Source organism: Conger conger, chromosome 4, assembly GCF_963514075.1.
Source record: "Conger conger chromosome 4, fConCon1.1, whole genome shotgun sequence".
NCBI lineage: Eukaryota > Metazoa > Chordata > Actinopteri > Anguilliformes > Congridae > Conger > Conger conger.
This window is the reverse complement of record NC_083763.1, coordinates 52,363,419-52,383,023: the sequence shown is the minus strand read 5'-3', so window position 1 is coordinate 52,383,023 and position 19,605 is coordinate 52,363,419. Positions and strand designations below refer to the sequence as shown.

The 19,605-nt window shown below is 40.1% G+C and overlaps 1 protein-coding gene across 1 annotated transcript in view; it reads left to right on the top strand.

Moving 5' to 3' along the window:
- rheb (Ras homolog, mTORC1 binding) overlaps positions 1 to 19,605 on the top strand; it is a 48,712-nt gene that overhangs the window by 26,195 nt on the left and 2,912 nt on the right. The window contains exons 3-7 of the mRNA XM_061239425.1: positions 5,671 to 5,738; positions 6,078 to 6,160; positions 14,881 to 14,937; positions 15,043 to 15,090; positions 17,546 to 17,627. Of these exons, the coding sequence (XP_061095409.1) occupies positions 5,671 to 5,738; positions 6,078 to 6,160; positions 14,881 to 14,937; positions 15,043 to 15,090; positions 17,546 to 17,627 (338 nt within the window). The remainder of the gene's footprint in view (positions 1 to 5,670; positions 5,739 to 6,077; positions 6,161 to 14,880; positions 14,938 to 15,042; positions 15,091 to 17,545; positions 17,628 to 19,605) is intronic.

The window sequence follows — 19,605 nt, the reverse complement described above, 5'->3', positions numbered from 1 at the left end:
AATGCAAATGAGGCAAAGATGCAAATGCAAATGATTGTTGGACATTTGATTTAAAGAAATATGCACTCAGTGACCACTTTATTATTGTATTTATTTTTGCTTCTATAGCCCAGACACTTCAAGGTTTGAGGCATTGTGTGTTCAGAGATGCGCTTCTGCATGCCACTGTTGTAATGTGTGGTTATTTGTGAGGCCGGCAATATGCTTAATAGACTGCATGTCACAGGCACCGACAGTCATTCTTCGATCAAAATCACAGATTCTTCCCTATTCTGATGTTTGGTCTGAATATTAACTGAACCTCTTGACCATGTCTGCATGCTTTTATACATTGGGTAGCTGCCACCTGATTGGCAGATTAGACATGTCCAGGTTATATTCCTGCCTCTTGTCCAATGCATGCTGGGATAGGCTCCAGCACCCTGTGACCCTAATCTGGAAGAAGCAGTTTAGGGCATCTCATAAATTTGAAAGCATCTAGGCCTTTCTACAGTGGACCATTGGGGATGAGTGATGATCTCTGAGTAGCTCATTCTCATACTGCCTTAAGGCCATGCAAGAAGAGGAGGCTGCAGTGACTCCATGCAACGAGCAGCCTTGCTCACCTGGAGGAAACAAAGCAAGTCACAGGATCAACCAACACAAACACAATGCAAGGCCAGAACTAACTGTTGTAGGAGTAGTGACTTGGAGTGACTTACCTTGAGATATTTCTATTAATCAACAGTAAATTTAAACTGACATGGGGGGTATTATCCATTTTCCCATGTTAAATATGAACACAACAATAGGTTTGTTCCTCTGTGGTGTCATCTTCACTCACACACCAATCAGGATAAACACGGCACAGGATCAACTAACTCTATGGGGATGCTGAATCTCACCTCCTCTTTTAGAATGAAACTGTTGGTAACTGTAATTGGGTTGCAGCCAGTTCCTCGGCTGTGGCAGCTGTATGTGCGGGGCCAAACATACAGCAGCTGAACTTCATAGCAGCTCAGCTGGCCTGAGGAAAAGTTAATGAGACACCTTCTGAACCTGGTAAATCCTGTGTGCCCAATTAATCTAACGGGAGATGGAGGCAAACAGGACCTCTGATCTCCCCTGCTCCCCAATTCTTTAGGATGCCTCTTCCCAAATTCTTCCACTTTCCTAATACTTTTTACATTTTCTGTAGAATTCATGTCCTGCATTACACCAAGCGCCGTCCATGCTCACATGATCCGCTGGTACACCAGATCCAGTGAACTGTAGAAATGCCTCAACACCTACTGCTAAGATAGCCAGACATTTGAACAGCAAGTTTTTGCGAAATGCTACAATATGGTGAACCTCTAGCATTGCACAAGAGTCAGCTGTTTTTTCATTTCATGACAGCTGCCTGGTGTTTTAATATGCTGTGTTCAAACAAAGAAATACTCTAAGGCAGGGGTCTGTTTACTTTTTGTGAGTTAGCCAATCAGTGGCTTAAAATAAACACTTATAGTAATTGCAGGAACATGTCAAAAACCAGAAGACCCTGCAGTTTCAGTTCCCTGCTTGTAAAGCACCTGTGGTTATATCAGCAATGCGCCCTACAGCTTCCCAAAGGCACAACACACACTTTGTTGGACTCATAATTGCGTAGGAAGTTTCAGTAACTCACTGTGCAGTACTTCCTCCCCGGGTCGATCGGATGTCTCAACTGTACCTTCATCTAGCACAGCGGCTGCAGAAGACAAGGTTGTGGACTTCAGTGTGGAAATAAACTTCACGCATTGCCTTTCCCTACAAAATGAACTGATGATGACGCAGTGATGCAACAGGCCTGCCATCATGAGCATGGCTTCCAAATTGAAAAAATAAATAAATACCAAAGCAAATGAATGTTCAAATTAGTTGAGTACAAAGAAAATTAAAATAGTCGTTAAAATAGCTCCAAGCGCTGTGCCCCCAATCAACACCCCAGACTCATGGCAATTTTCTTGTGTCTCAATTTACTTTTTATGTCTCAAAATGTGTATGGAGTTTCCAGGGTGTGCTAATGAATGAATTACAAATACTGGCATACAGTGGGCTCCAGAATTATTTGCACCCTTAATAAAAATGAAGAAAAAAGGCTGCATATAATAAACAACACTGACAATAATCTTTATATTATGTTCGAACATATGGGCAAACTATATACTTTTAATTCAGTCCATTTCCTCTCATGTTTCAATATTTTTTATTAAGTAATTCGTTTTTGCTGAAAACCTTTGGTGTCAAAATACGACTTTTATGTAGGTAGATTGTCCTGGCCAATAACTCAAAACACATAAAAATCAACACAGAAAAGGCTAAGTGAAAACCACATCCATGTTCTGCAATGGCCATCTCAGTCCCCAGACTTAAATCTCCTGTGGTCTGGACAGAAGAGGGGGGTCCAGAAGTGAAAACCCAAGGATATTAATGATTCTGAAATGGAGGAATGGTGAAAAATCCATTGATGTGTTCTCTAAATTATTGGAAAAAACTCATGGCTGTCATCTTTGCCAGGTGTGTTTATACAAAATATTAAACCAGGGGTGCCGCTAATTATTAAGCTTGTTTTTGGGGGTAACATATTTCTTATTTGAAAAATGTAAGACTTTGGTTAATTCCATAATTACCCACTAAATAATTCTTATATCAGTAACTGCATTATTTTTTTCCCACTGTAGATGTTGGCCAACTATGGAAAAACTCTCAAAAGTAGTGGTTTATGAAAGCCTTTTCAAGATTTAAGACTGCCTTGTATGCTGATATTGAGGAATAAAATCCATTTGTCATATTGTAATAACAGGTGTCATCGACAAAAAGTAGCCCAGCGGATAATTTGCACCTGTCATGAATACTGCTGGCTAATGAATACTGTCATATGCAGTACTAATTAGGATTCATGATTGAACGCTGAACTAAAGAAAACTGCAGAAATCCTAAGAAAAATTGTGTCGCTCATCTTCACAAATCATAAAAGGCTCGCCATCTCATTGACTTACAATCTCTCTGTGCAGAATCCATTTAAATTTTGCTGGAGCAACATGCACAAGCTACATTTTTACATGTCACTCGTTTATACACCCGGGTATGTATTGAAGCAATTCAAGTTACATACCTTGCTCAAGGTTATAATGGCAGCATCTCAGCTAGAAATCTACTTTTGAGTTGCAAGCCTAGTTTCCTAACTATTATACTGCACTGCTGTCCAGAGTATAGGTAAAGTACTCCTGTGTGCCTTTGGTTTGACCCAAAGCATAAAAAAGCACAATGGATAACTGGAGGAAAGTTTTTTTTCCTCGGTCATTACTAAAGCTGAAGATTTTAGCAGATATCAGATGCAGCAATGACCATGCAATTTCTTGCTTCATTTTAGCTTGAGGGTAGAACCATTTATTTCGTATTGACTTTTGCACAGGTATGCTGTTCCTCTCGATAAGGGTATATCGTTCATTCATGCGGACCAAAGCCTTGATTTTCATACATTGTAACTAATGAAGAAGTGATTCCTTCATTGCCCAGTGATTCTTTGCTTTGCTTTTTCCTGCTCAGAATTTATTATGCCGGGGCTACATTCATCCCCAGAATTAATTTCCAATAATTTATCAAAGGAATTTAAAAACTCTACATTTAATGAAAAGCTACTCCCCTTTTCATTAACCTAACATTCAGCCAGTAGTCTATATTTCAATTCATATTTTTTGTTTGAATTCTCCAATCTTTTCTTTTTATTTTTTGCCAGCCACACATCTCACATAGTCCCGATACTTTGCATGCCAGTTGTCTGTGCTTTCAGCTGTCAGTCTCTTTAAAGCGTGCCCTCGACTGCTCCTACTGTCTTTCTTGTGCCATGTTTTAAGTGACAGAGTGATGCATCGTTCTTCAGCTTCTGACAGCTCCTCTCCCACTGTGATCTTCCAGGATGTTTAGAATGCAGAAATAATGTAGAGAAAGCACTAGGGTAAATTCGGGACAGAGAATTTTCATTATTGTGTATAGTGCAAAAGTGCATTACTCTGTGGTTTGGTGACTGAATTAGAGTGTGATTTCAGTAGGCCTATTTGTTTTGAATTATATTGAGAATGTAGTATATACACAGTGCGCATGAAGTCATGCATCATGCAACAGACTATAGCTAGCTATTTAGAAAACTAGTGTGGTTGCATTGGAAGCTAGCGGTAAAAATAGAGGAACTGCCAAGATACAAGCACAAGCTAATTTATTGAAGTAATTTTCTGTGGTTAACCCTGTTCAGACCAATATGTACAGTATAACCACTTCACATTTTATGTTGTATCTTTTATATCATAAGGAGAATGCTGTTGTGAAAGGTTCTATAATTTGGGCTGCTGCTTATGGCATCAAAATACATGACATTTATTTTATTCCTTTATTATATTATTGTATTCCTATTTCAGTCTTCAACTATTCCTGAGATAATTTGGGATTTTTGACTCAAGTGGCATACATTGACTATGCTACAATAGTCTTCTGTCCATTGAGTTTGTATGAAGTGCTATAAAATAATATAATTGCATTGCCTTGCTAAACTTGGAGATGGCCTGTTTCGGTCATGACCCAGTTAAAATGCTATCATTGTATGCTAACTATTTAAATTAAATGAGTTCCACTGCAGGGAGTCTGATGATGGTTTGAGTCAATACCCTTTTTATGATTGGTTTATGATTTATCACAATATAAAAGGCCATTCTAGAGGTCACAAGAGGTGACCTTGCTGTGAAGGTAACTAAAAGATGAGAGAGGATTAGTCTAGTACAGTGCAACTGAATGGTGTCAGGTAAAGGTGAAAATCGCATATCAGTGCAGTTGTTGTGTGTACTGTATTAAAACTACAATTTGTCTTGCAGGACAACCAAGTCTGGGGTCAGTCATAAGAGAAATGCTTGCCTGTCTAATAAATAGGCCTGCCTAAAATTGCTCACTGAGTGTACTTAATATTGCTTCTCTATATGCACAGCACACTAGCATTTCAAGGTGTCGAATGTCAGCCTTGATAAATTGAATAAATCATGTTCGGCCAATAGCATACTATGAGAAAATCTAGCTGAATAATTTTAATAACCTCTAACCTTTTCCTTGAAAAAATCTTGTATTGAAGTGGGCTGTTGTGCCACATCATGAAAAAGTATTAATTTCTGAATTTGTTTTATTGCAAATCCCTACCTATGAGCATGGAGATCTTCCAAGTTGGTTTCATTGAACTTTTGATTGATCTGATTTAAAGCCGAAAGCTTTTCACATTTATTTTACTTGCAAATATTTGCTTTGTCCCCAGATTTTTGGCTTGAATAATGATTCATTGGTGGCTCTTATTGAGTAATTTATTTTGCCTACTGGTCTGTGTCACTTAATTTATATTCAGTGTAGGTTGTCTATAGAATTCACAAGAATTGAGACCAATTGCTGAACGAATCCTCACCTGATCCCAGTGCCACAACTTGGTTTTAATGCATGATGTAAAAGAAGGCAGTATCGCTTATATGATTCAAACAGAATTAATGGCAGTAATCATTACTCCATTTTCCAGCAAGGGAATCAGCAGTGCTGTATGTTGTGATGGTTTGAAATGCTGACAGGTCAAATGGATGTTGTTTTGTCTGGGATGCATATTTGTTTTGGCTGGTTCCTCACCCTCTTCGCTCTCCTCCACAGCGTTTACAAAAATGATCACAGTAAATGGACAGGAGTACCATCTGCAGTTAGTAGACACAGCCGGGCAGGTAAGTTACCATTGAATTCTATTATATTTCCTCCTACTTCAACATCACCATTCCATTGATATTGCATGTCTGACGCGATATCACATTTCCTCTTTTTAATCCCACACGTCTTTTACAGACAGAAGTAGTCAAAGGATAAAATTCACAGTGCGCTTTCCAAGTCCATTTTATATTGATATTGCATATCGTACAAGATATGACATTTAGTCTTTTTAATCCCACACATCTTTTCCTGACAAGTGAACAGAGAATAAAACATTTTTTACATTATGTGCACACATCTGTCATTCACATGTTATTTTATCCCTTCAAAAGATCTGTTCTCTTTCTCTTTTCCAGGATGAATACTCAATTTTCCCTCAGACATACTCCATAGACATCAATGGATACATTCTGGTGTATTCAGTCACATCAAATAAAAGGTGGGTGGATAACGTTCAATAGCATGGTGAAATAAGAATGAATCAATATTAAATGTATGAGTTGGCTTGTATCATTTGGCTTGTATCATTTAGTTTATGGAACGCGTTGAAACCAATTAATGTAGGTTCGACAGCATGCTGAACAACACTGAATTATTTTGGTTTAGAAGGAGGAATGAACAATTGTTCTTTTATGGATATTTAAACTCAGTGGGCCTCATTCATCAATATTTTTGTAATTCTGTGTGCTAATTGATATGTGATCAGAACCGAACAAGCAAATTCCATCAGCTTTTTTCATATCCACATGTGTATCTAGATAAATACCAATCAATCGTAAACAATTAGCGCATGCACAAAACTATTAGCATAAATTGATACCCCTTATACCACGGAATTCAATTTCAGCCAGTTTAAAGAACTGGCCAAGAAAAGATGCAAAAAACTGTGTAGCCTACACATGATCAGATTTATCATTATATGACTCGTATAGAACAACTTTGTTGTTTATTCTGTTCAAAAATGGACGAGGAAAAGCTGATTGTCCTGGTGGAGAAACATAAAGCGATGTGCCAAACTAACATCTAAAGATAGTTTGTGGCTAATTAGCCTACTTTTGTTTATGTAGGCTACATAAACTAGGTATGTGCCACATAGGACTGGAATAAAGATGAGTCAGTATAAAATGTGCCTTACACAAGACCATCCATAAATGCTTCACAAGCCAGGTTTTTCCAATTTCACTTGGAGTTTTCCTGAAAGTGTACTCTTTTTAGACTGAATTGCAGTGTCCTGAACATTGGAAATGAGACTGGAACAGAGATGCAAAGTATCAGATATTACAAATTGGCAGCTATATTTTGTATTTATTTTCCTAAATAACATTACTGTATGTCTGTCGTCAACAGTCTTTGGTATAAAGTGCTGTCAACCATGAATAATCAATTTCTGCATTTTCATCAACCACCCACATTGTGCCAATCAGCATACTCAGTCTTCAATCCAGCCTGATCTATTATTCAGCTAATACCAGCAACCCAGTCCCACTGCATCATGTTGTTGATTGGCAGACATCATAAGCTGGCAAGGTCTAGACTGGTGTTGCGTCTGAGGGCCATATGTACTTTAAGGCAGCGACTTGTAATTTTTGTAATTTTATATCTCTAATAATCTATTGATATACTGGTGGAAACACATGCGCTATCCATTTCTGACCTCTAGTTATAGGAAGAGTGTCAGAATGTGCTCAAGTTAGAACAACAATTTATTATTATACTGAATATAAATTGGTGTAGTCATTCAGCCGCAACATTCACTCTTGATATGAGACTGCTTCTCATTCTTCTCTTAGCTTTAAATGCCTCAAGGATGTTTCGGGATGTTTTCTGCCAGTGTAGCCAATGGTTAAATTACAGATTTTGCTAAAAGTTTGTTTACGGCAGTGTTTTTGAAGCAGCCTCAATGCGAATGCTAGATACACATGAATGTATTTTAATTTTATTTTAAGGAACAGTTTGTAAATAGATGGGTGGTATTAATTTATTAGCAAAAAGTTAAAAAAAACAGGTTATCTAGGGGGCCTGTCCTTCTTCCTCCAGCAGTTACCATTTCTTTCACCATAAACCCGCTGTAAATGAAAACAACACAGATAGCGGCCATTTGTTGTAGCTGCTGCTTCAAATTACCGTTCTGTTGGTAAGGGAACATGCTGTGCATCTGAGTGTTGCCCAATATCAGCTGGATACAATGTCAAATCTGCACTGTGCGTCTATGTGTGTGTTTATGCACGTGCATGTGTGTGTGTGTGCCCGTGTGTGTATGATGGGGTGTGGGGGTATTTTGACAAGAACACATAAAGGCTCAGAGGAACAGAGGAATAGATTTGATCACACAGTTTAACGTCTTCAACAATATTGTCAGTGTTCTGTTCTTCCGCACACATGTCGCAGTCTTGTCAGGTCATAGCTGCAATGACCTGGACACATGGAACATTGTCCCCTTGAGATTGGGACACTAGAGGCTAGAGCTGACAAAACCTCCCCTGACATCATTATCAGATTTTCTGTCTTCAATCAATATTTCTACATAATAGTATTCAGGCTCTGGCTGAGGAGACAGCGCACTAACTCAAATCCCAAGCTAAGCTGACCTATCAGAAAAGAGCTTAGCAAACAATGTAAAATATAGCTGTAAGCATCAATTCTAGCCAGTAATATGCAGATCTGTAAACATCAATTCTAGCCTGGTATCAGCAGAGGTCTCCCAAGACAGTGAATTTGGCTGATTTAGACATAGCTGCATAGTTGTAACATTTTACATTTACAAATTTAAACTGTTTATTCATTTGTTCCCTCTGGGTATTTTTATTGAGTTTTTTGTCCACTCCATAAAAAAGAATTTGAACAGTTTTGTGGAGATGAGGAATAAATGTAGGTTCCTGTCTGTGACAGCCAGCGAGGACACATTTTGCTGCTTTAGAAAAATAAATTACCGCTCTTTTTTCACAGTTGCGTTTGTGCTCTCTGCTGCATCCTCCCATGTCAGTTCATTTCAGGAGAGAGCTGCCAAGTGCGCGCTCTCCTTCTGAACACGCGAGGCGTGCTGGTGCTTCGTTTCCCTCCACAGTCCCTTCCGGGCTGTTAGCCGCCAGTTGGCATCGGCACGTTCCGTATCTCATATCAGACCATGGGGCCTGTCTACACATGGGAGCAACTTCTTACAGTCACGTAAAAAATGGAAGTTAGAGCAGCAGTAGTTTCTGTGATACGATTTGATATATGTGCGCGAAACCAGTCTTTGGGGGGCGGGGCTGCGTCCGACAGTGTGAAAGGACGTTGATTGGAGGGGAACAAGAAATTGACAGACAGACTCGATGAGATAAAATCACAATTCCAATAGTTGTTCAGGATATTAAAAAGTATTAGAATTGTATTCTTTTTTTGGAATACATCGTTTTAGACATGTTCATGTTGTTTTGACCGTCTTGCATGATGTCTGCACAACAGCATTGGCAACAGCCGTATTTTAGACACATAATTGTATAGAACATATTGTATCTACTTTCGCTAGCTGCCTAATAGGAATCTCACAATTATTCAGAAAATATTCTGCATTCAGATAAATGTTTATGCTTCAAGACAGAAGGTACGTAAACCGTTCAGGATGTCTTTTGAGGTCCATTGTCTTCATCCAATTAACCACACGCTGCATTCATTTGATAGAAAGATGATATAATTTCAAGGCATTGGGTTTACTAGCGGCACTTACAGTAATAGATAGGACAGAAGTATTACGCCTCATTGCATCTTAGTTCTCTGTTTTTATCATTTTATTGTTCTCTTGGAATCTTAAGTGGATGCTGTAGCTTAACAAGCAAGCCTTTAAACATCATTGTTCTTTCCCTCCTATTTCTCCTATAACACTCCATGCATACTCCATTGCCCTTGTAGGGCAATGTTTCCAGCAAGTTAAGTGAACGCAAATGTAATTGTATCAGAGTGAGGAAATTCTGTTGGTCAGCTAGTTGTATGCTGTATGAGCAGCAGTACTGTATGAGATTCTGTCTGAAGTGCATGCAAGGTCATCGAGTTTGCAACATTTCTGTTTTCTACCAATACACGGAAATCACTAGCTTTCAGTAATGGATGTGAAAATGTATAATTCAGTCATTTGGCAGATGCTTTTTAGCCACATACGACAGCAAAATTTGATATGGTAAGCAATCACCACTAGACCTAGAATTAGGAAAAGATGCAGTCATACCCTCTGTTACAATTGGTTGACATCTTTTGATAATAGCTTTTGATAAGTTAATATGGTTGCACATAGTCAGTGTCAGCAAAGATGTTTTGTATCATTTGTGCTTACTGCTTTAAGAAAAAACTGCCTTGCCTTAAGTGTGATTTGTGCCAGACACAAGTTTATTTAAGTATATCTCATGGTAACACATCGCTGCTGGCACTTTGCTTACAGATCCATTACTTTTTTAGACAGTAAACAGCTGTTTGCTGTGGTTTGGAACAGGATGTGATGGCGGTTTGAGAGCATGGAGCCAGGAATAGAGATAGGAGAAAGGGACGAAAGGCATGAATGATGTGGCAGGGAGAGACGCCCACAAAATGCCCTGCAGAGCCATTAATGCAGCGTCCACATTGAAGGTTGATGGTAAAAAAGAAATGTTATACTGTGCGTTAATGCAGAGCAGGTGATGACTGCAACTACAGTCAGGTCCATAAATATTGGGACATCGACACAATTCTCATCTTTTTGGCTCTATACACCACCACAATGGATTTGAAATAAAACGACCAAGATGTGCTTTAACTGCAGACTCTAATGACTGAATTTTCAGTCATTCAGCTTTAATTTGAGGGTATTTACATCCAAATCAGGTGAACGGTGTTAGAATTACAACAGTTTGTATATGTGCCTCCCACTTTTTAAGGGACCAAAAGTAATGGGACAATTGGCTGTCTTCAGCCATCACCATCATGGGATTTTAAACTAAAATAATAAATGCAAAGGAAATGTATTTATTGCCAACTCGCATGCAGCTTTTCAGCTGGCAGGCTTTTCCACTGGTTTGCGTCTGGGCTCTCCCTTCTCCTGCGGTTTTCCAGTCTCAGCTACCTACTGTGGAAAGAAACACACTTTTACCTCCTGGACTGATTCCTAACGCCATCCAGGTGTGTGTCTACTTAACCAGTAGGGGTGGTCCTCGGATTGCCCTGCTTCCTTCCTGCACACCGAGCCCAACCGCCATAGTACTATACAGGATACAGGCATGAATGAGGAACGGCAGGACTGGTTGTCTCAGTAATTAAGGATTACCTGTGCTGACAATGAGACTGGAGAGACAACAAAAGTGCATGTTGATTTCACATTGCTTCTAAAAAAAAAAATCCTGTTTGTCCCTCTGCTTCAAGTTTGGGAAAAGCTGGGAATATTGAGCTATTGCCGGAAGGTTCCATCGGTGTTTTCCGTCACTGCGTCATTGAAATCTATTGCATATCCGATTAGCCGACGACTGCATGCAGCTACTACTGTACGTGAACGCAGCCTAAGAGCTGTCCGTGGTGCTGGTCTGCTTGCTTTCTTATGTGGCAGGAGGAGTACCTGCCAGTTCTAGACTGTAGTGCCTCACCAACTATCCACCCACTTCCCATGGGTCCCTTCACTAAGGTATTGGACTGTGCAGTACCACACCACACTGCACCAGTTCCACTCTTAATTAGCCATCTCTTTCATTTAATAACTGTAAAATCACACCGTTTTTGATGACATAATTTGTCTTTTTAATTTGCCCATTATACTCTGATTTGTACTTAGAATATTGAAAAATCACTTTGAATATTACATATTTGTCGTACTTCATAATACGTTGCCAAAGCTGTGCAGCTGTCAGGGACTATTAGGTGTTGGCTATAATCAGTCATATTTGTTGGATTATAATGTTTGCATAATATGTTCATTTGTTTGCATGTTACTATGCTGAATCCTGCAGTGTATGTGGCAAATATTAAACAACCTCATATTTATGTGAATGTATTTTCATAATATATGTTGTAATGGATACTTAGTATTTTGCTTAGTTTGTTTGATAGCTCATTAATTATTAGTAGCCCTGGATAATGGTGTATGTTCAATCACATTTATGGTGATCATAGTAGTGTGTGGAATTATAATAGCCTTTTAAAACAATCTATCCATAGCACTTCACTTTTTTCATGTATGTTGACTTGTAAGATCTGATATTCAAATCTTATTTCAAAGAAATTAACACACATAATGGACTTTGTTTATTTGTGTTGAAAATCATAAATGTTGCAAATGCTGTACTTAATATCAGTATTTTTAATATTCTGACACGGTTATCATATTTTGTTTTTAAATAGGCCATTATCAGTCTTGTCCAAGTGAAACACATTACATTTAGATGTTCATTAACTACTCCTGTATAAACGTTACAGAGGATTATCCCTCTAAACATGGTTTCCCATAGGACAGGATGATGCCTAAAAAGATTAAGGTTGGAAAGGAGGATATTTTTCCTTTGATGTAATTTAGTCTAATTAGCTGGGTATCAGTATGCTTTAACACGATAATACCCCAATGATCTGATGATATTTTACCCTTGAGCTGAGTGCTTTGCATATATTTAGCATATTTTACTAGAATATTTCAGTTTACCGGAACAGTCTGCTGAACTTAATGGTAGCAATGAATGTTACACATTTGTTAATATTCGTATGGCTTTATTTTCATTTAGTATGCTACCTTCTCGCAGGGTTTATTGTAGTTATATGTGCATCCATGGAGGGTTTATTGTCATTTTGTTTTGTTTTTAAATATGTATATCTTCATTGGTTCTCATTTGTTTATCGTGATGCAGTGAGTGGTGTGACTTCTGACCTTCTCAGACATAGCTATGCATGCAACGAAGAATAAAAACCCAGGTGCTGTATGGCAAACAATTACATAAAAAGAGGTGCAATTTTTTTTATTAAATGTTAGACTGAGGTTAATCAATAATTAGGGCTCCTAATTAGGCTGTTGAACACATTTATCGACACAATGCAGGTTTGGCTCATTATCCTTTGCTTTTTTTTATTTTATTTTTTATCATATTCAGGTCTGTTGTGGTTTGTTTTAGGGGCCAGGTGTCCACACTTTCACCAATTAGGAGCATATCGATTGACCTCAGTCTTTAGTTTGATCAGATAAAAATATGTTTTTCATATAATTGCCTGCAATGTAACACAATAAGTACAATATGAACATGTTTGACATGGTGATGAGAGCCATGGTGGTTTAAGAGGGTAAATAATCCCTGTTTTCCAACTGAACAGCCCTCCCCAGTGTTGCTTTTTCAGATAAAAAAGTCCGAATTTTTGTGGATACTGCATGCTTTTTCGGTTGTCGAATATGGGACACTGACCCCCTTTTTCCGTCAGGTGCAGTCCTGCGGTATTGTTAAGCCTTCTCGTCAGGTGGGCGGGAGCCTGCCAGCGAACAGGGAAAACTCTTTGTGCGTGCTCCACTTTCCGCGATGAAAATTCATTCAGTTCACAAAAGGACATTTCTTTGCGGTCGGACCTTTTGATGAAATGACCCAGGAAATGTGTTTCGCCCACCGGTTCACACTCAAGGGCTGCTACCATGTAGAATGTGAGTTTGAATACTGGTTGGAAGTAATTGCACCACCGGGACCTAGTAAGCCCACCTTCTTCCTGAACGTTCGGTTTGGAATTGTGTGGCGATGCATGTATCAGGCAAGGCTAACAATGCCGTGCGATTGTTTTCTGCTTGTATGCGAGGGAAGACACTTAAAGGAAATGTAAACAAATTGTTATAATGCACCCAACTTTCTTACATGTTCAGTGTTGAAGATCATCATTGTAATGTGTGTTTTTGGAATGCAACCTAATCATTTAAATGCATATCTGCTTGTAAAGCCTGATCTGAAGGCATTCAAGATCTTCTGTTTTTATTGCTGAATTTGAGCTTTCACCCATATAGGAGGCCAGCAGAATGTATGTAGTGAAAGAAGGGTTATCATGTGCTTCATGTTGATTGCCACTAGGGATGACCGCAGAATGGCCAACTTTGACTCACGCTCTAAGCCCAAAAAGTTAACGGAGGATGAGTGCTGGTAACTATCGATCGCTAATTTTCCACACCACTCCACATTCAGTTTCATGCAGAATTGGACAGTGCTGCCCCAGAAAGGCTGGCATGAGGCTATCTAGGCAGCATTCAACTTTTGCTCCCACAAGAGACCTGGGTCAAATACGTAATGGTTGTGGATTAAAATACATTCCTGTGCTCGATTGATATTTCCAGGAGATGTGGTTTGCACTTTTTGAGAGTATTTCATAGGTTCCAGTGCACCAGACAAGCTCAGCAAACTGTAGAATCCAAAATAATTACGTACAGTATTTTACCCAGGTTTGGCCCACAGCATCTTCCCTAAGAGACTGATGTGGATACGATCTGAAATGCAGGCTAAGGGATTCGTTTAGTGCCTTAGCTAGGGCAGAAATATATCCAATGTACCCAACATACCCACAGTACGCTGCAGATCTTTATTGGATTTCCTCTCATTAACTTGAATTGATTGAACTTCAGTCAGTTGTAATTAGCTGTGGACTTTGTGATTGCTGTTACTGTATACTGTTTTCACCTTTGTCGGCTTTCATTCATTCTCTTCACTATGCACTTGTGTGTGTCAATGCTTATTGGAGGATTGTTTCGTAAAATAATTGGTAGGCCTAGTTCTGGAAAAGAACAGCTGCCAAACTACATTGAATTAAAAGCTAAATGGGTCACATTTTGATAAAGGAACTATTAACATAGTTAAAGCTGTGTAAATGTAAATGTTCGCTGAGCCAGTAGAATTGTTTGCATTGACATCAGATTATAGGTTTGTTTCTGTCGACTGATTCCAGTATATGTGTATAAGTGGTGCATGGAGACCATATGCAATAACCAGTAATGTGCAAGCAGCTACATTTTGACTGAAGCTGAACTGATTAAGAGCCTTGGAATTCTTTTTTTCAACAGGGGCCCCACTGTAGTTAGAATTTTTAACCTCAGTTCACATATGTACATCATCAAATACCTATGTGATCACAGCTACCTCATTGACAGAGAGTTCTTCAGTGTTCTTTTGAAATTCTTGAATCAATAACAATCCTTTCTTCTATTTCCTTGTCTTACAGTTTTGAAGTAGTAAAAGTTATCCATGAAAAGTTGTTGGATATGGTGGGAAAAGTTCAGTAAGTGTATCTCCCCCTTACACAAATCTAGGATAGACTCGCACCGTCTGCTCACAAAGTGATTGGCTGTTTTTTTTTTTTTTTCTTTCTTTCTTTCTTCGGCAGAGTGCCCATTATGTTGGTCGGAAACAAGAAAGACCTACACATGGAACGGTGAGTGGCTTCGTCTGTAAACATAGCGGCCGTCTGATGGCAGTGCTGTACGCTCAGGGATGCGCATCACTGTGGCTAATGGAGTCTGACAGGGCCTGCTCTTTCCAACATCAACCCTGGACTGCGGAGGGGCTGAACGCGCCAATTAGAGGGCTGTGGGTTTTGACTGTGTCTTTTGCATGTAAAAGAGTTTGGGGGAAATGTGTTTGTGATGGCAGGTCTCTGTGACAGTAGGGCCGATTTTGCCTGCAAGGGTGAGCACTTTTTTTACTGTGTGGTAATGTGTTCGTGGTGATGAATGTATTTCTTTTAAGTAAAAATAAAAAAGTAAAAGTAAATTATTTTACTTTCTTAAAAGTAAAATAACTTTCTTAAATTCTGACATTTATACATTATCATTTTTTTGTATTTTTTTTTTTTTTGCCTGTTTCTTGGAGTATCTACAGTATTTATACATTGATCACCATTGCATACCTGCTAATTGCATACCTGCAGCTGGCAACATAACTCACCTCGTTTTGAAATAGTGGGCCTTATGTGAGGGCGAACCCCTTATGTTTTGGCAAGATGATATCTCACAGCCTCCGTCATGTAGCCATTCGTAAGCTAATGGGTCCCCTTAAAGTCTATGGAATACCATTAGTTTCCAGGCACTTGCTGTATTTCAGTCTCCTGTACACTGGGGAATGAGCGTCAGTTCCTGTCGTGTGTTCTGACTGGCGTCCCGGGGAACAGCTGTGCGCTGCGGGATGCGTGTGTCTGACGCTGAATATTCATCAGTTCCCTGAGGCCGGCTGGAATCGGAAACTCTGCGTCACACGCTCGGAAATGGGGTCAGCGAGCACCCTCGCTCGCCATTCCATCGGCCCAGAAGCAGGAAATAGGCCATTACTGCCTTATAACAGGAAGCTTATTCTCATTCATGGCAGGAAGTGACATTACCCACCAATGCACAACTGATACCAGTGTTCCGTTGCCCACTCTACAGCTCTTGTGGCAGAAATGCAGATTCCGTGTTTATTAGTATTATTATTAAGGATACAGTTATCGACATTAATGATAAAGATTTTGAAATGCCGCACATTGCTTTATTTCTCAGCATACCACACCTTAAAACAGTAGTATGCAGAAGAGCATCTCTGAACACACAATGCGTCAAACCTCTAAGTGGATAGGCTACAGCAGCAGAAGACCAACAATTCAAATTCCTAATAAAGTGCTAACTGATTGTAAATGCTTGTATAAGTTCACTTTAACCTCACAGTTATTGTTGTGTATATGTGATGGTCTACAGAGCCAAAAGAACCAAAACTGTACTAAATGTCCAAATACATACGGACTGCACTGTATGTCACAGCATTAAATAATTTAGTTCAGTGTGGTATTGATTCCCAGAAGTAATGGGTCTACCTTTGTTTCACAACACAAGTTCCTTATAAGAAAGCCTTTGGCACTGTGTCAGTGAAAATAACATCTTCATCTAAGGAGGGGCAGGTATGGCCAGCTGTGGCCCTGCACCATATTGATTTCTGTGCAGCAGTAATTCACAGTGCTGGATGGCCTATCGGATACTGCCGCAGTCAGCAGTTTCAGCGCAGTGTGTTTAAGCTGCCCATTTGCACTGGCCTTTCACATGCTGTTAACACTGTGCTCTTCTCGTGTTGCATTACCCTCGAGACGACTACTCCAGAGCATTATTCCTCATTTCACGTCATTTTACGAGAACCCAGTCCTCTTGGTTGGCTCAATTGCACCAGTCAAAATCGATCGAGCGCAGAAAAGTATTTGAGTTCAAACAATTACGTATTCGACCCTGGTCTGACACACAGACCAGGGTCTCCTGCGGTCAGTTGGCATGAGACGAGGTCACACCCTTACCCAATGCCTGAAGAGACACATGCACACCAGCAAAATAGCACAAAGTGTAGAGTCAAATGGAGTAGTCTTGAAACTGTGAAACAATGAGACTCACACATGTGTTGTAATGCTCCAAAATCTAAATTCAAATCTGTCAGTAGAGTTTAGGTTTTGGCCATATCAAGCCTTAATCAGCACAAAACAGATGATGGGGAACCAAAATTATACAAAACATTAACTCTACTGAGAGAAAAATGTGATTTTGGAGCATGACAACAGATGTGCAAGTTTTATTGTTTCACACACCCTTACCCAATCCCATAGATGTAAAAAAGTATAACTATATGTACAAATAATTTACCTGCCTGACAAGTCGATATACAAATACGACTTAACTGGCTGTGGAGCATTCAACCAAATTTTCATATTTTCATATTTTACTGCAGCTGAACCAAGGTGTGTCACACAAAAACATCTCCGGCGTGAACTTAAATAGAGTGTGCAAATTGCTTGCTGATGGAACGAGGGCTGAGCTGAGTTAATAGCTAATAGTTAATAGACATTAACATGTGAGGTTTCTCTGCGATGTGTTTTGTAGGGTAATCAGTTGCGAAGAGGGGAAAGCCTTGGCAGATTCCTGGAACGCAGCATTTATGGAGTCCTCCGCTAAAGAGAACCAGGTAACAATTGGCCCGCTGAGACTCCTCCAGGACCTCTCCTCATCACGTCTGTCCTCCATTTCCCACCTCATTTCTTCTCCATTTTCTCATGCCGGGTTCGAGACCTCGTAATCCGTGCTTGTAAACCCCGCCTCGTCTCTTTACTGACCTCCTTTAACGACTCTGCCTCACTTCCCGTGCCTCCTGTTGCTCACATCTCCTCGAACGGTGCCAGTTCACCAGGCTCCTGTGTTTTTCTCATAATCTGTTTGATTGTTCCTCTAATAACCCATCATTTTGCCTTCACACTGAGTGCCGGTGTAGGCCCAAATTACCCTTTACATTGCGACTGGGAAGATAAAAAAGATGAGGGAGCACAGTATTTATCATTCCCGACGGCTCTTTTCCTCTCTTCCTCAAATAAAAGTGGGCTGCTTTCGACTCTGTGCATGGCCGATGCGCTCTCACCCTCCGGGCGGCGGGTTTACATCAGTGAGCCTGACGTTAGCGTTCTCGTGGTTTTGACCTTGAGGGGGTCACATGGGGAGCACAGTCACCCAGGTGTAGCCTGACGCGGTGGCATCCGTGTCCCTGCGTGCTTTGGTCCTCGGAGATTAGACCCCGGCTTCAGAGAGGCATTACAATTTCAGCGGGTTAGATTACAAGCTAAGCCTATCGGCCAGTCCACAGGCTTTAAAGCTAAGCCTCGGCCCCACCAGGGACTCTGGGACAAGCTTGTGAAGCTTCCAGAACCACCCCCTGCTTCAGTTAACGTTTCTCTCCTTTCATTTTTCAAATGGGCCCCAAAACATCGAAAATGCCTGAGGAAAACATTAATAGTTTTTAGGAGTGTGCTTGGAAGTGCAGCCTTTTCCACAAGTGTTGCCATAAGTGGCCATTACTTCATTGCCCTTAAATACCTTGAAGAGGGACCTCAGAGACACTCAGAAACTGCAGCCCCCCATCAGTTAAAGAGTGAACTGTAATTGGGTCCCTGAGGGATAATTATTTCAAAGAGCAACTCCACTTCGCCCATCGGAGAAGAATATTGGTCTTGTCCTCTTTTTGGGAGGAACTAAGAACAAATAGTTCCTTCGAGGTATCACTGAAGGCCTTTCTGTACAAATGTCAACATCTGTGTTCTATCTGTGTCATATCTAAGTTTTCGAGAATGAATTCAGCTCAGAATAATTCAGGCCTGCGCAGATTTCAATCTCGGCCAAGGTCAATTTCATGATCATAGACATCACCTGCCCCACCTACACCTTACAAGCATTTGCAGTTCTCTGAAACTGTTAAGTTGTAACCCTTCTTTATACCTGAACAGACACAGAGAAGTAGAAAAAACACACACAGGACTCCTGCCATATATTATTCTGCTGGGCAAGGTAGCTTAGGTGACACTCTTCCAAACAGAGTATTAGACCATTATTGTTTTGACAATGAGAAAGGAGCCCCCCTGTTCACATCATTTTCCAAATTCGTCTATGTCAGTGGTCACCAACCCTGGTCGTGGAGGTCTTCCATCCTGTAGGTTTTCATTTCAACCCTAATTTGGCACACGTTACTCTATTAATTAGCAGGTCTATGCAGATCTCTACCTCTTGAATGCGGTGTGCTTTGTTAAGGTTGGAGTGAAAACCTACATGATGGCAGATCTCTAGGAACAAGGTTGGTTACCACTGCTCTACACTAAGTACTGAGACCAGTGCTCAAAGTTATACAATAAGCACACTGTACAATAAACAGTGCTCAGAGTTATACAATAAGCACACTGCTGCAATGGGCAAGTTTCTTTGTTTGCATAGTGGGTAGACTTGCTTGATGGAGCAGCTGGCGCCTTGCCCGTGGAAGAGAAAGAAGCACTGTGGGTTATTTGAGGACACAGCAGACTTCTAACAGAAGCGGGAGAATACCTGGCCACTGAAGGTCACAGACTGGCCTTCCGCTTTTATGTAAAAGTGCTGTAACAAAGAGAATTTGTGTTACACCTGATAGC